The sequence below is a fragment of the Taudactylus pleione genome, unplaced genomic scaffold (genome assembly GCF_031769625.1).
Source record: "Taudactylus pleione unplaced genomic scaffold, aTauple2 ptg000535l, whole genome shotgun sequence".
NCBI lineage: Eukaryota > Metazoa > Chordata > Amphibia > Anura > Myobatrachidae > Taudactylus > Taudactylus pleione.
Window position 1 is genome coordinate 9483677 of NW_028284937.1, and position 17564 is coordinate 9501240.

At 40.5% G+C, this 17564-nt stretch overlaps 1 protein-coding gene across 3 annotated transcripts in view; it reads left to right on the forward strand.

Annotated features, from left to right (window-relative positions):
- LOC148501100 (serine/threonine-protein kinase BRSK2-like) overlaps positions 1–17254 on the forward strand; it is a 338299-nt gene extending 321045 nt beyond the window's left edge. For 2 of the 3 annotated variants that reach the window (XM_088450950.1, XM_088450952.1), the window contains exons 16-19: positions 1033–1156; positions 2194–2374; positions 4443–4532; positions 11745–17254. In XM_088450950.1, coding sequence (XP_088307076.1) covers positions 1033–1156; positions 2194–2374; positions 4443–4532; positions 11745–11968 — 619 coding nt within the window. In that variant the 3' untranslated portion in view covers positions 11969–17254. The remainder of the gene's footprint in view (positions 1–1032; positions 1157–2193; positions 2375–4442; positions 4533–11744) is intronic. The other variant, XM_088450951.1, reaches the window with a different exon arrangement.
- Positions 17255–17564: the final 310 nt, after the last annotated feature.

The window sequence follows — 17564 nt, forward strand, 5'->3', positions numbered from 1 at the left end:
ATGTAGGAAGGTCGACTTATACAAATGGTCGACACATAATTTTGGGGGTTTTTTTTAGGGTTAGCAGTACTTACCCCAATGGTTAGGCACAGGAAGGAGGGTTAGGCACTAGAAGGGACGGTTATGGTCAGGCACCTACACCGACGTTAGGGTTAGGCACCAAGGGGAGGGTAAGGGTGAAGAATAGGGGTGAAAAAAAAAAAGTGTAGACTATTTTCATGTCGACCATTTGACCCGGTCGACCATGTGTACCTGTCGACCTTCTTACATGTCGACATCTGGTGTCTATCTAGATATTGTCTACCTTTTTACTGTCTATCTATTATTCCACACCTCAATTAGGAATGATTACCTACTGCCCTGACTATTCAAAGTTTGCTGAGACTATGCAGTGCAAAAGTCATCTCATCAATACATTTTGCATTAAGGGCCTGATTCAGAGATGGACGGAATTACAGAGCTGCAGCAGCTGTGCAATTCCATTCATTTCAGATGCAAAGCAGCAGGAAGTGTCTGTAGGAAGCACCGAGGTCCCAGCCTGGGATCACCATCACAACCAGACTGTCTCAGTATAAAGCTTACCGCAGCCTGGCCAGTTCCTGGCAGTTGCGAGTAGTCATCCCTCCTGGAAAACGGGTGTGACAGGCCTCTGTTTCCGGGAATGGTGGCTAGCCATGCCCCTGTTCCGCTCCCAAACGCTGCAGCATGTCGATCATAATGCGGCTTGAGGAGGTCTGCGAGCGAGATCGCAGGACCCATTCTGCACATGCGCAGACCACTCACCATCGGAGATGTGCCCTAACCATCAGGTTAGTGTACATCTCTGAATCAGGCCCTAAGTTTCAATGCATTGACACCGGTAGATCTCCGCTACGTAAGCAAGCAAAAAGTAGATCACAGGTCACAAAAGTCCGACCACCCTGCAGTAATGTATACAAATAATGACACCAGTTTTCTTCACTTTCATGTGATCATGTACTTAACATTTATTGAGCACTGTCTAACTCTCTCCCTAATTTTCCACTGTTCTAGGCTGGCAAAAAAGTCTTGGTTTGGGAACTTCATCAATCTAGATAAAGAAGAACAGATATTTGTGGTGATAAAAGACAAACCTCTCAGCTCCATAAAGGCTGACATAGTCCATGCTTTCCTATCAGTAAGTATAGAGGCAGGAGCGTCCAGGGGACCTTTAAGGAAGGAAGTTGGAGAGTTCTGACATGTGTACTTACTGTGTTCTTGGATGAGGTGGGTAACGCCATCTCCTAATTGGCATTACCCCAAAGAAGCCTATGGGCTTCTATCGGGAGAGTGCTGTGAGAGGCATCCAATCAGATCCCTCCCAGCATCCCCCGCGGCATGCACAGAAGGATGCCAGGGGGACTTCTGGGCCATAGACCCGGAAGTCTCTTACTCGTATATGACAGCTCTTACCAAGAGAGAGTGGTCCTTTGTGCATTCTTTCATGCATACCTGTATAATGAAAACCGCCATGCGTGCGAACAGCTGCGGGATGCAACAATGCGCATTGCACACCACCCAATAACTGAAGTATGGAATAAAATCTGTTATAGAGCTTGAATTGCCGCTCAGACACATAACTTTTAAGTTAGGTGAACGTTTCTCATACATACTGTTTATGTCAAGAATAATATAAAAATTTGTGAAATATCGATACAAAAATCATGAACATTATTTTTACTACAACCAGGGCTGTAACTATAGATGTGCGCACAAAGTGTAATGGCTCTATGGGCGGAACCATTGCCGCCGCACAGCACTTGCTTCTGGCTAGCAGAGTGGCTGGAATGGCACCCTGCAGCCAGGATTGCTTGTGCTATGCCACAGGACGCTCCAGATGGGCACACTGCAATACTCAGGACGCCCGGTCAGCGCTGCACTTACTGGTGCTGCTGGCCCCACCCCTTTTGCACCATGTCATGACGTTACGCACTTGTTGTGGGTGAGGCCAGCACAGGGTGCTTTTGTGCCCAGTTGCTGCCCTGACTACAATAAACCTAATCCCATTTAAAAAGGCATCTTGCAGGGTTAGTAAACAAATCTCTGCAAAACTACACACTTCAGAAAGTTTCATGTCTGTCAGAGCATGATGGGGAATGTAGTTCAACAAATGTTTGCCAGTGAATTCTAACCTATGCTAGATATGTTCAATTTCTGCATCTTGTCTGTCTCCAGATCCCAAGCCTAAGTCACAGCGTGATCTCTCAGACCAGCTTCAGAGCAGAGTACAAGTCTTCAGGGGGTCCATCTGTGTTTCAGAAGCCAGTCAAATTTCAGGTGGACATCAGTTATTCAGAGGGCGCGGAGGCACAAAAAGAGAATGGCATATACTCTGTGACCTTCACTCTAATAACAGGTATGTCAGACATGCATGGAGGCGGCAACTACAAACAGGAGACGGGAGGCAGCTTTTTACTTGAACAATAAATTCATCTAATGCGGATTAGGTGCTGTCAGGAAACGACACACATCCAGTGTATACGGGAAGCCTGGGAGTAACCGCTTGTCTCCTCTGCAATCGATGACATGAGACTCAGCTGCTGCAGAAACCTTTGGGAAGCAGGAATGTCAATCACCACTCTGCTCATTATAACTGTGAACCATTCTGTGTCATAGTTATAAAATGCAGAACAGGGATTGACGACTGAGCTTGCAGAGCTGACGATGGCGACTACCGTGATGGACAAGTGTCCTCCCACAACGGTACAAATTATTATAGTGTCACAAGCCTGGGGGAAGTTGCTTCGGCACCTCCAAGGATAGTCTGTCCTAATCACAGAGATTTATTGCCACCTGCAATTCATTACTTGACAGCCTGTTACTTTTTACATTACTTAAAGGTATTCTAACAGAACAGTCAGTTCATGATCTAGAACATAACATTTTGGGACATAAAGCTGAAAGCTATAAATATTTATTTGGTACTTTTTCATGTCCACGGCTGACAGTGAGGTAGAAAGTCAAATAATAGCAATCACAAATTTACTTGTAATAGGAAATTTCCGCTGTCATATTTATTGTTTTTCCTCTTTTTTATCTTTTACTTCACTACATGACAAGACAACAAGCCGGTTACTTAAATGTTACATTATTTGAACTACAGCTAGATTCTAATGTGTTTTGTTGGGAAAAAAATTGTTAAAGTTTGTAATTGTGTACATTTTTTTAGTTACACACACATACAGTGTGCGTATATATATATATATATATATATATATTCTTAAGTAGTACTACAAACGTACAAACCACAGTTGGCACTCCAGGATTTTATAAGAAAAACTTTATCTTAGTAGATATGCATCAATGTTTCTGGGCTGTGCAGAGTCCTGTCCTCAGGATGAATACATGTCGATGAGTGTGTATATTTCAAGCTTACCTTTTATCCCAACCTGCGTGTGTGTCAGTGTCGGAGCTCGCTGACACACACGCAGGTTGGGATATAAGTTTGGTTTGTACGTTTGTAGTACTACCTAAGGACTTGTATATTATACTGACTGTGGCACCCAGGTACAGAGCTTAACACAGGAGGAGTGCCGAATTTAAAGAACTTATATATATATATATATATATATATATACACACAGCAGTTGTGGCCAGCACTCCTAGGGGCTGAAAAGAATATCCTGCGTCTGGTGCCTTCCTTAATTGCCTATCCCAATGAAGGGAGGGAAATAATGTTATATGCACCAATGGCCGGCACTCACGACAACTTCACAAAAAACACAGTACTCGTGTGGATATCAACGTTTCAGAACCTATAAGTTAGTTCTTTCCTTTCATTGTATCCTGAGGAAAGAACTAACTTAAAGGTTCTGAAACATTGATATTATCCACACGAGTACTGTGTTTTTTGTGAAGTCGTCATGAGTGCCGCCCATTGCTGCATATATATACTTGTACACACATTATGGATATGCTGAGATATCCGTTCTAGCAGTGAGGACAAAAGTGTAACCGTAGACATGTATCTACTTTGTAATTAGTGGACCCAGTACCTGAGTTGTTGTTATAACCATTGAGGGAGCTGGTACCATAATATGATGGGATCATGTGAGCTGACCTGTCTGCCTAACCATGTACAGTCGTGTGTGTGTGTGTGTGTGTATGATTCAGAATCCCTTGTAGTGACTATAAGATGTGTATTTCAGCTGCGTTGCTTTTGCAGTTTCCCATTAAACATGTTCTGCTTTCAATATCAGGGTCGTGAAGCCACAATTGTATTTTTGCATTGCATTAGTCCAAGATACTGTATGTAGCTAATTGCAGTCACCCTGACCCACCAACTGTCCAGACACATTATTACTGTATGTGCAAGGTAGCAATCCTCGTCACACTTACAGCAATAGCCTAACAATCCTCTAACTCACAGTTCATATGTCATCTGTGTATAATGTGTTTTTCTTGTGTCTCATCATTTTCCCTAGGTCCCAGCCGCAGATTTAAGAGGGTTGTAGAAACTATTCAGGCACAACTTCTGAGCACACATGACCAACCTTCCGTCCAGGCCTTGGCAGGTGTGTACATCATTGCATGAGAAAGGAAAAGAGCAGTGCACATATTTATACCAAGTCACCTGTACTAATATAGGGTGATCCATTTGTTCCCTCCTTGTATTAGCTCCCTGTACACTGATGTTATGTAAGGCTATAGCACACAGCATATTGATCATGTCATTATCTTTGCACTGCCTATTTAGGTGCATCTACCCACTGTATTAATGACTATTAGCAACATTGCTTTAAACCTAACTTGGGAGCAAATTAACAAATAGCCTCTATAACCTTTACTGTGTTGTCTTCCTTGCCTAAAGCTGGGTACACACCTGGCCAAACCGCCGACCTATCTAACGATTTGTAAGTACATAACCACTTACCAATCATATGGGCGATGTATGTGCCAGCAGAGCCAGTTGAATATGAGCGTCCATTGGTGACTTCATATTCAGTGTCTTCAGCTGCAGACATACAGTATCTGGATGTCAGCGGGTCGGTCACACAGGCAGCCAGGTGGAATGATATATCTGTGAGATATATCGTCATTGGCTGTGCTACAGGACCAATCAGATATGTCTGTGAATGACGTCTCTGCCGATGCACTACAGTTATATCGCCCGTTCAATGGTACACGCAATATATCTGCCAGTGTGTACCCAGCTTTAGTCTTCACAAGAAACTAAATTGGATATCGAACTCAAACTTTACATGTTCAATTTCTTTTTGATACATATAATATTTAATTGCTATTTTTTAAATATTACGAGTTATTCAGACATGTCAGCAGGACCCTTTAGTCCAGATGAGTTCAGTTGAACAGTAAGGGGGTTATAAGATTTGGTCAGTTCTGATTATTATGCAGATAACTCGAAGCAGTGGTGTAAATGGTGTATAATTGGTACCAGTCACTGCAAACTGCTCCCACCACGGTCACTTCCTGCTGTCAAACAGTATTTTGTTTACAAAATAATCATATAAAAATACATATTAAAATGAAATTATACAGTATAATGTATCAGTAAGAATAAATACCGCTTGTGACTGCAACAGTGCATATATTACCACCATCACATACAGATGTGTCCACATACATCTATCCTCTGTGCACTACAAGTCGCGCAACACACAATGCGGGAGCTCCATGTAACTCGGTAACGCCAAGCGGCTTTTTGTGCGACCTTTTACCTTCAAATGCGATTTATCCGCACATCGATGGGAATAGTTAGCACAAGCAGCTTCTCCTGATTAAAATGATATGCAGCATGCCTGTATTCTGTGTGCGACTGCGGGTGTATCTGCATGCAAAATGCTACGTTACAGTGTTACAGTTGCTGACACTGTAACCTAGCGTTCGCATGCAGATACACCCGCACTCTCTCACAGAATATAGGCATGCTGCATATCATTCTGATTAAAAGAAGCTGCTTGTGCTAACGCTGTGCGAATAAGATGCATTTCAAGGTAAAAAGTCGCACGAAAAGAAGCTCGGTGCTACCGAGTCACGCCATGGCATGGTGCGACTAGAAGGGCTGTTTAGCGCGCAAGGAGGCTAGGATACATCTGTATAATTTAATTCCCCATCTCTACCCACTTCCCTCTGTAGTTCCTTTTCGTTCCCCTTGGCTATTGAAATTCATTCACTCTTTTCCTGTAATTCATTATACCTTCTCCATTCCCCAGTACTTCATTTTCCTCCTCTGCTCCTATGTAATTTACTCCTCCCACACCATAATGCATCCCCTCCTCTGTAATTCATTCACTCCTGCATTCCACTCCCTGCACTTCATTCATACGCCCCACCACACCTCTATGTCATCCCCTTCCTCAGTTATAATTGTGCATTCTGGCATAACCAGGGTACAGTCAGTAGGGATGGGTTAACTCACTTTCTACAAAAAGGTAGAAGTGATCCCAACATTGTTGATACCAGCACTTGGCTATGTCAGTGTGGGGTAGCTCCAGCATTGAGCTGTATTCCCTTGGCAGATTGGGCCTGCCAAAAAAATATTGACCCCAATACCTAGGATATATCCTGTGCTGTAAGAACTAAGGATATTCAGATTTGTCCATGGTGTACTACAGTTTCCAGCAAGCCCACATCTTTAAGTTTATGGGCATGCTAATACTACAAGCTCCTTCAAATTCATGGTTTCAAGGGCATGCTGACATGTGAGGGACCACAGGTGCCAGCATGCCCTTACATCCATGGCCCACTGGGACCTGTAGTGCACCATGTACAATTTATTTAAAAGAAAAAACACAACCCTCACACAAACCCTTGTTCACCAATTTATTTCTCAACTAATTCCTGGGGCCCATTTAATTCCTGCTTTGGTCCGTGTAGATATCCCATAGGTTACACAGTTAAACCCTCGTGACACAACCAATGAGAAACAAACAGCTTCTTACATGTTACGGAATGTGGACCATTGCTGTGCTCGGCATACTATGAAAATTGCTTATTTTCTATATACACAAATCAGTCCTAGGTTTTTGGTGTGAATTGCATCGACTCTCCATTGCATTACCTTCCTCGTCATCTGTAACCTTCCTCGTCATCTGTAACCTTCCTCATCATCACCTTCCTCGTTATCTGTTACCTTCCTCATCATCAGTTACCTTCCTCGTCATCTGTTAATATCATCAAGAAGAGTTTATTATTTTTGTCACACTAGATATGACGCATATGTACTGTGCACAGCCTGCATTGGGGAGAGCTTTGCATTGCGTCTCAGAGCAATGCAAATTAACAATTTTGCCTGGATTTATATTAGAACATGGCTAAAAAGGCAAAACGAAGCAAGACACAGAAAATTTTTTAGTTAGTTAATGTCACAAGGGGGCAAATACAGGCCAAACAGTTATAACACTATGTAACACTTTTTTTGACCTTGGGTAGTAAGTGCTGTTTCTTAAATGCTTATGTAGGGAAAAATTAAAATTGTATTTATTCCCGTCAAACTTTGCTTTTGTGACCAGGACATTTTATACTTTGAAATTTACCTATTTCAGATGAGAAATGTGAGAAAGAAATCAACATATATATGAAAATTAACATACAGGACCAAATGTAATAGGGTGAGAGTTTAGCAGTAATCTTTCAGAATGGTCGAGTTTCATCTCCAAAAATGGGAAAACATCTGGATGAGAGTTTAAATTGTGAGAGTTTTTTGAGACTGAAAAACCTGCGAGTTTGCATGTTCTAGGACTCTATTACATTGGCCGAGTTTAAAAAGTGTGAGAGGTTACTGCTAAACTGTCACATTTTCTAAACTCTCACTCTATTACAGTTGGCCCATAGAGTTGTACAAACATAACCACAAAAGAATTAGAAGTGAGTAACTTTTCGAGATTTACGATTATACAGTTCATCACTTTCACGAATAAGCCCCCAGATATAGTCTCCCATCACGTTTTCGTTAAACTGTCCTTGGTAGCAGCATTCAAACTCCAGTATATCCTGGTGAAAGCGCTCGCCTTGCTCCTCCAAGTACTTCCATGTTCTCAAGATGAGCATCAAGAATATGGACTTTGAGTGACATCCTGCACGCTATTGTGTCGAAGTTCCTAACCAAAGTCTCAACCAATTCCACCTAGTTTTTGGTCTTGTGATTGCCCAGAAATCCCCGAACCACTGCAAAAAAGGTGGTCCAAGCAGCTTCCTCCTTCTGACCGAGCATCTTGGGGAATTCCTTGCACTGCAGGATCTTCTTTTTTTTAAATTGAGTAGTCTTTTATTGGTTTTCATAAACAATATATACATACTCAGAAGAAAACAAAATAATAATAATAATTAAACTAAACCAACAAAAACAATAAATCTAAACATAAAAAATACAATTGAGCAGAAAAATCATCACATAATACAGAAATTAGGTACCATTAAACAAAAAAAATATCATTAAAACGTATTCATAAAGTTATAATGTAGCCATTTATACAAAAAACTCTTGTATATTAAAATACTAAATCACAATAAAAAATCCCGTAACACCCACATTTAGGGTAAATGCCCTATGCCCTAATCATCCACATTATTTAGTAGTCAGACCTATCCTTTGATACTTTAGCATACCTGGATTTTAGCCACTTCTGCCAAATATGATTACATTTAGATTCAGCCTTGCGGGCAATATCTAAGTATCGTTTGTGGGACACTGTGACATTTACTAGGGACACCCATTCCCGAAATTCAGGACCTGTCGTAGTCATCCATGTACGCGCTATGCAGACCTTGGCCAGGGAGCATAAATTAAGAATATTAAGAATATACTGTCTGGTATATCGATCAATGGTATCCTGTGTACCTAGTATGCAAACTACCGGTGTGAGAACAGTTTGAGAAATACCGGTAAAGGCAATCACACAAATCACCTGATTCCAAAAAGCCTGAACCTGTGGGCATGTCCACAGGAGATGCCAAAAGGTACCCGGATTGTGTCCACATTTAGGGCATTTAGCATCAGTGCGACCTCCAAATTTGAGAAGACATTCAGTGGTGAGATAAATTCTATGGATTAGAAACAGCTGAATCTGTTGAAATCTAATAGAAGCTGTGGATTCTCCAGGACTTCCCAAGGCCAATGACCAATAGTCATCGCTCATTGGACCCACATCCTCTTCCCACTGTGTTTTAAGGTGTGGTAGATCAGAAGAGTGATGAGCTGCCATTATATATGAATAATTAGAAGAGAGAGTGCTTTTAGAACTAATAGATAATGAAAGTAATTTTAGTGGAGAGTCTTGTATATTAAGTGACGTCCCATAAAATTGAGCTGTTAAAGCGTGTCTAAGTTATAAATACCCGTAAAAAATCGTGTGAGGATGCAAGTACTCGTTACATAGCTGAGAAAAAGTTTTCAATACATTACCCTCATATATATGCCCCAGTGTGGTTATGCCTCTACCACCCCAAAACATTCTAGCCTGAATAGAGGAAAGCTTTGACAGCGACTTGGCATTCCATTTCTTTAAACCCTAACAATTTATGAACAGACACTGCATTCTCGGCCTGCAAGTAGAGCCTATAAAGATGAGTGTCCAGGTGAGGCCTGAGCCACTAGTAGCATATGAAGAGCAGCCACCGAGATATCCTGTAACCAGAGCTGCAAATGCAATAATTCAGCAGCAAAGTAATAAAAATTAAAATGAGGCAACGCCAAGCCCCATCCGTTTTGGCTCTAGTAAGAGTATTATATTGAATTCTAGCATGATGGTCCACCCAGGCCAGTGAGGAGACCAGACCCTCCACCTTCCGGAATAATGATATTGGCAGATAAATTGGTGAGTGTCAAAAAATATAAAGAAGTTTGGGTTGGACTATCATCTTAACCAGAGTTACTCTACCAATAAGAGTGAGAGGCAGTTTGTCCCATACACGGGTTTTGGCCTTTAAATAGATCAGCTGTGGTTGGACATTTAAAGCAATGTAATTCGATGAGGAGTTACTTATCCAAATACCAAAATATTTGAATTTATCTACCCAACAGAGGGGGAGGGGTATCTATGGATTATCCGGACAGGAACCTCGAAGGGGAAGACTATGTGACTTCTCCCAGTTTGTTGAGAGGCCACAAAAAGTAGCAAATTGAGACATTAACTGAAGTACAATGGGTGTATAGGTAGAATAATCTGACAAAAAGAAAATAAGGTTATTGGCATATAATGCCACTTTATCTTCTCTTTCTCCTAATCTACGTCCCCCAACTCCCAGGTGCACACGCAGTAGACAAGCCAGCGGCTCAATAGCTAGTGCAAATAAACCCCTGGCTAAATCAAAGGAGGGGGGTATACAGTATATCCATTAATAGATAATCTAGCTCTTGGAGCATTATATAGTAACTGCACACATTTTAGAAAGATAGGGCCAATACCAAAACTCTTCATGACCTCCTAAGGAAGGGCCCCTCCACAGAGTCAAATACTTTAGCTGCATCCAGAGATACAATAAACAAGGACTCCTCCCCATGGGAGGCCTGAATATGAGCAAAAGTTCTCCTAATTTTCACTGCAGTGGACTGCCCGGGCATAAAACCAGTCTGGTCTGGGTGGACGATAGTGGTTATTACCCTATTCAAACAGAGGGATAACATTTTCACAAGAATCTTAAGAGCATGCTTTTTATAAAGTTCCACTGCAGGATCTTCTTAATCTGTGGTCCCACATATACACTAGCTTTGACCTTGTCCTCAGGTTAGGGAAGAAGTATTGAAGGTACTATAAGGCAGCCAAATCCTTATTTAGAGCTCTAACAAATTGTTTCTTAAGGCCCAACTTGATGTGCAGTGGAGGCATCAGCACCTTCCTGGAGTCCATCAGTGGCTCCCACTTGACGTTACTCGTCTCCACACAGAACTCTGTCAGCTGTGGCCAGTGTCATCTCTTGTAGTGCGCCTTGATGTCCTGCTGTCCCAAAGGCAAAGAAAGCAGGGGAACTTGGTAGGGATGCGGCTGAGTGCTCTGTCCTGGCGGTGGCTGTGATATACACCTAGCTGATCTCCGGTGAGCGCACCATTCCCGCAGACCCCCGGCAATATGAAGCAGCATTTGGAGGTACAGTCAGTGTAGATTGGGCTCCCCTCTGGCAGAGTTGGACTGCTCTGCATCCCCCTATGTTGCAACAGCACTGAAGTATCAGAAATGTCCTGGAAAATAAGAACATATCAAAATATCTCTGACTAGGTCACAAAAGCATAGTTTGTGGGGAATAATTGCCGATTTCTATACTCTTGGGGCATAGGCAATTAGAAAATAACACTTCACGCAAAAGGACAAACAAAAAATACAATTTGTTACATAGTGACATCTGTAGGTGTAACAACTTTAAAAGCTTTGGTAATATATGGATGGATAAATTAGTTTCCTAAATATAGCCTTTTACCAATGGAAATATTTAAGTTGTCATGCAATTTATCCTAAATGTTAGACTATTGATTGATACAGGATTAGACATAATAGATACCTTATATTGTTATACAGCTTTTGACTCCGCTACTGTTATGTTACAGGTTTATTCTAAGGTATCCATTTTTATTTACAAATTATCAAAGTTAAGTTTTAGCATAGGATGTGGAAGAGGTGTCCGTTCCCCTCGATAAGGATTGCTCCAATCGCAAGACACAGTCTAGTCCATGTATTACAATTGTCGGCATGCATCCATTTCTGTATATGATTATTAGGTGTGAAGTGACTGTTACTGTATGAGAGATAAGTGCAATTGATGATTTCATTTAGGAGCAAATGTAACAACAAGAACCCAGATGGAGTGTTCCTTGGATCACCTTCTCTTCTTGCCACCAGATGAGAAGAACGGACAGCAAAGCCGGCCACCGGGCACACCAACCCGAAGCTGCCAGAACTCTCGCCGCTCCGAGCCTGACATGGCAGAACACCATCGGAGAGGATCCTCCAAAGACAAGAAACTTTTGGCTTCCAACGGAACACAAACACAGCCATGACAATGGGGAAACTATGGACGCCGGGATGTACCTGGCACAGCTATGACTAAACACTACAAAAAATGAACAAAACAACGCAAGAGAACGCAGCTCCCCGATGTCTGAGAGAAGACTCACATAAGCCAATAGGTACACATACATATATCCTGTACCCAGGTGTACACACACACGCTTCTGTGCGTGTCAGTGTATAGACCGTTACGCATACCTATGGTTTGACAAAATCATTGATACACATACATGTATATGTACAAGTGCACGAACATTACAGAGCAATGAGCACATACACAGGAAATAAAGAGAAGAGAACGAGCGTCAGGAGCTAAAGGTTGGCGTTACTGTGAAGATGTAAATATTTCCAAAAAATCAAAAATGACAAAAAAAAAACCAAACAAAAACAAACAAACCACAAATGGAAATCAAGAAACTAAAACAGAAGGAGAAAAAAATCTATGAAGAAACTGAAATTCTTCATTAGTGCGTTTTATGATTCTTATTTTTAATATATTTATTTATTTATTTGGAAGATTTCTGGGTGTGGGGCTGTTTAATTTCACTTTTGTGTTTTTTTTTTTTCTTTTGTTTGTTTCTTTTTTTTGTTTTTCAAAGGCAGCTGACGTCAAAAGACCTGACCTGTTTTTAACACGCCCAAACGGCATAACCGTGAAGTTAATCAGCATTTTTTTTTCTCTACCCTCTTAAACTCAGATTATTTCATTCTTGGTGTGACTGCGGCATATACTTGCACATGTAATGCAATGGCAATATCTCACTCGAAGTTACAGTCAGGTTTTTGATCCTGCACAGGAGCAAGCGATCTTTGGTTACTGCGATTAAGTAGATTAGGCGAGCCTCTTTCTATTAATTATGAGCTCTTTGAACCTCAATATCAAAGGGCTACAACTGTAGCTCATACTGCATGTTATAATCACGTGTGCCATAAATACACACGCGGCCCACAAGTTTAACCAACGGCCTTTACAACAACAGTCCATATTGGAAGTGGAGAGGTTTTGTGTCACTGTCTATCTAGACCACATCCTCTTCAGTCTGACTTTCGTTAATATTTCTTTTATATGATTGAATTCACATTTGCTTACATATTTATGTATACTATAGGTTGTCTATGTGTGTGATATATTTCAGGGGTGCAAGAAGAGTCATTCTTTCAAATTCTTTCAATTGAACAAAACTATTAATAACCCTTTGAATGCTTACATTTTCAACGCGATCTCAGAAAGGCTACACATCTGTTAGCGGGCTCTTTTATCGGCTGTTTTTCTTCATCCGATCAGCTGCTATAACATACCTATTGCAATAAGGCACCTCTAGAGTGGGAAATCTCTGAAAACCCTATAGTGCCATAACAATTAGAGTGTCACAGTATACCCAATGCTGTGACTCCATCTGTATTATCTAGTAAACAAGTCTTGTTTGGTGTGGAAGTCATACTGGTTACACCAGAGGTAATTTACACACACTCACAAATAAATAATAACAAATATATAGTCTCTTTTATCTAAGAGCTTCAAAACACACATTGAATTGATAGATACCTAACAAGTATGCGTGTTACATAAAGCAAAAGTTTGTCAAAGCCTATTATGGGCTGAATGTGAATAGGTGTTAAGCCTCAAGGTCAGTGTGGTAAGTAGCTTTCGACTATAATGTGGTACCAAAAAAATACTTTAAACAGATTATGAGCTGAACAGCCCACTTACTATGAGACTCTTCACCACTAGATGGCAGTCTTATAAATTCCTTGTTTTTTCCCCCAAATGTGCGGTTATGGTTCTTTTGAGACCTGAGGACCCGTCCTAATTATACAGTGATTTTATAAGCATTCTCAATTGTCTCTCTTACCTGTACTCCTGTGTTTTTTGGAAAAATGTATGCAATCTCTATCAAGCCGAGTGCTCGGGTCTAGTGTACAGAGTGCACCATTCACTTTGGATTAACCTGAAGATTCAAGGAAATTCTTATTTTCAGCTTTGCCCATTCTGTTTAAGGGTTGAATTGCAAAGTGTATTCGCTGAGAGAAGCATCTTGAAAACTATGTAATCAGCTGCTTATCATGTACGCATTTTAATCAGTATTTGTTTTTGTTCTGAATATATACAAGACAGGACAGGAGTTTTGCATATAAAGGGTATCAAAGAGGGACACCAAAACATGGCATAACTTTCAAGGCTTCTCAAATGCTCTTAGTCTGTAATATAATTAGGGCTTCTTGCATGTATAGATATAATATAAAAGTATGTTTTTTAAAAAAAAAAAAAGAATTTTGATTTTGTCATACTTTGGCCTAAAACTTGCCCATTTCAGGGTCTTTAACTGTTTTAAATAAACATTATACCTACAAAGTAAACCACATTCTGAATATTGGCCCAAAAACTGTAGAATTGTTTTACAGTTCATCTCCTGATTATTTTTCTTCTGTTTCCAAAGTTATTAATACACATTGAGGTTTCAAGCAGAACTATCTAAAACAGGCCAGTGATGTAACTGCTTTAAGGCATTTTTATAAAGTAGTTTATTGCTTAATTTTTAGTTGTCATTTTGGTAACATCTCTGTTTAAGATAACCCAATGTTACTCTATCTTAGAAGGGGGAGGGGGGGATGTAATAAATAGTCCGTGAGTTGCGGGCAACCGCAATATTTTGGCTATTGATCCTCTAGATTTAAAGCGCCAATAATAAATATTTTGCGGCTTCAAATCTAGAGGGTAAATCAAAGAAATCTTGTGGCTGCCTTCAACTCACAGGCTATTAGTTAATTGATCCCTACATCTTGTAGAGTAAAAACTAGCGAGTCATTTTACGAACTCATGAATTTCTGTCAGTGTTAAATACACATTTAAGCTCATGAGAAATTCGAAATTAAAATCTGAATACTGATGACAGCCTAAAAGTCAGAGATTGACTGTGTGCACTTTACCTTAGACGGGAAAAATTATTTCTGCAGAAGGCAAATGACATTAAAGATCTAATCTACACAGTTTAAAAATTGACTTCTCAAGCCATAAATTGTACAGATTCAGCGAAAAACTAAGCGAGTTCTGTCTGTTCTGCAGATGAGCGGCTTAGTACCAGTAAAATAGATTGTTGACCATCTCCTCTACGCCTCTCGCTGGTTATTGGATGTTACTTACTATCGGACATAGCACCTGTTTATAGAAGATTAACAATAATGCAATGGTTCTTCTGTGCCCAGAAAGCGGCATCTACTTAATGCAGCTACATTTTTACTATGTCGGCAAAAAACTGATTTGGTGGCTTCTTTACATCACCTGCGATTTTATGAAGGAGAAATAAGCCATTATAGCAGGGCTTAGGCAACCTTGGCAGACCATTAGATGTTTTGGTTCAGCAACAGCTGAATAATCACAGATTGCCATAGCCTCATGTAGGAATCAAAGGTGACCTGAAATGTCCCCATTAAGCAAATCAGGTGGTGTTTTATTACATGTTTATATGCCCTATGGACATAATGTACTCCACTCTACCTGTCCCAAGGAAAGCCACTGCCATCTATTAGTACAAGAGCGCATTAGTCACCTGTTCTAATACGTCTTCAAATATATATGGTTATATCTGTTTATTACACCTAGAGGTCCAGTAGTTGCACTCATCTGGAGCAAGGTAAATTGTGTCACTTGTTTTTTGCTTGCAGCAAACTACAGATCTTTATCTACTACCAGGCCTCTTCCTGGTAGGTTATACTGGGACCACAGATTGCTTACTTCTGGTTTGGTTCTTATCCATCATATCTAAACTGTGGTGTGGGCTATATTGTTAAATCACTGGAGACAGTTAAGGTCCTACCACCTCTAATATAACAAATCAGGAGTCCAGTGGGAAAAACATCATCATAGATTAGGCAGGTGGCAGGAGTGGGTGGCATCTTCAGCTCCTCAGGCTGGGAGTGTGGCTCGTGACGGTGACATGATGGCCAAGCATCACACTCCCAGACCATCACAGACATAGACTAGCCAGAGCCAGCAGTTTCAAGCTACTGGCTACGTCTCCTTCATATTAGCATTTGAGGGTCATTGGGGCATTCAAATCACTGGATGAGTCACATAAGAGTTTTAGGCACCCCCTAACCATTGGTGCTCTGGACAGCCACCTAGGTTTGGTAGCGTCAGCCCTGGACGCATCAACGCTTATTGGAAGGAAAGTTATGTTGCAGAGAAAATTGTTGTTTAATATTATTTTGTTCCCTCTAAAAAAAAATTGTTCTTAATTTCACGTGTCCTTCCAGCTGTTGTTTTAGACCAGAAAACAACAATTGAATACCAAAGTTATCATTTTTCACAATATCATGAAGAATGGACCTTCTTTTTTTCTTTCTTCTTTTTTTGGTTTGTTTACTTGCATTCCTGAGATTTACTGTTTAAACACGTGTCTCATGAACAAAATCCTAAATCTTGGTAGAACTAAAGAGAATGTTGCACTTGTGTAACTTGATATCATTTGACTATTAATGTATGATTATTCCTTGCATACCATGTTTTAACGGTTTTGTTTCCAATTTTTTTTCATTTGTATAAGATTGGTCCCACAACCAAACTTATGGGGGGTATGCAAAACAATGGTCTATCTGTATCCTGTGTTAGTATGCCAAACCGGACATTGTAATGCATTAAACGCCAAAGTCAAGCGTCATGATTAGCTAGCTGAGTGGTCTATGTACTAAGTCTTGGAGAGAGATAAAGTGGACGGAGATAAAGTACCAACCAATCAGCTCCTATTTGTCACTTTACAGGCTGTGTTTGAAAAATGCCAGCTAGGAGCTGATTGGTTGGTATTTATCTCTTTAAACTTTTCTCTCTCCAGGGCTTACTAAATAAGACCCCTAAGATACCTGCACTTTGGAGTGTAATGCAGCTTTTAAAGAGAGCTTGATTTTGGTGTGAGCTACAACGCATGCTGGCGTGCACATTACTCCAGATGAAATGTATGTAATTCTCCCATCAGCCCTCCTTTCTGTCTTCCAGCCCTTTGACTGTCATCCCTCGACCCATTAAACTCTGCTGATTATCGGGAATGTGTTTTCTAAGGGGAGACATACAGATAGTCTCTCTCAATATGACCCATGGTTAGCCGTTAACACACTGCTGTTACATTTCTGTTCCCGCTTTTATTTTTTTTGGGTTACTGGCTCCACCCCTGTGGATTTTACTTGATCATTTTTGTTTTATTATTTTAGCCTGTAATTTTCTTTTAACTCTGTTTTATCTCTTGAGTTCAAACTATGCTCTAAAACCAATTACAAATGGAAAAAAATAAGAAAAAAATGGCTTCCTGGTACTTTGTTGTTAATACATATGTGTTTATGTATAGGAGGAGGTATATATTTAAGTGTAAAAAAAAAAAGTTATATGGTTAAGGAGAACTGGTCATAAAATGGAATGGAAACACCATCATAATGGGAGGTTTGTTTACTGCAATACTAGTATTATTGTGGTGGAAAGGTAGACCACTCTTTATTATTCTACCTGGCTTGTGCTTTGATAGAGCTGTCATCGCTTAGAAGGGTGACCCTTCTCTTTCTTACATCATTCTAGGGCAGTAGAAAATTATACATTTTTCT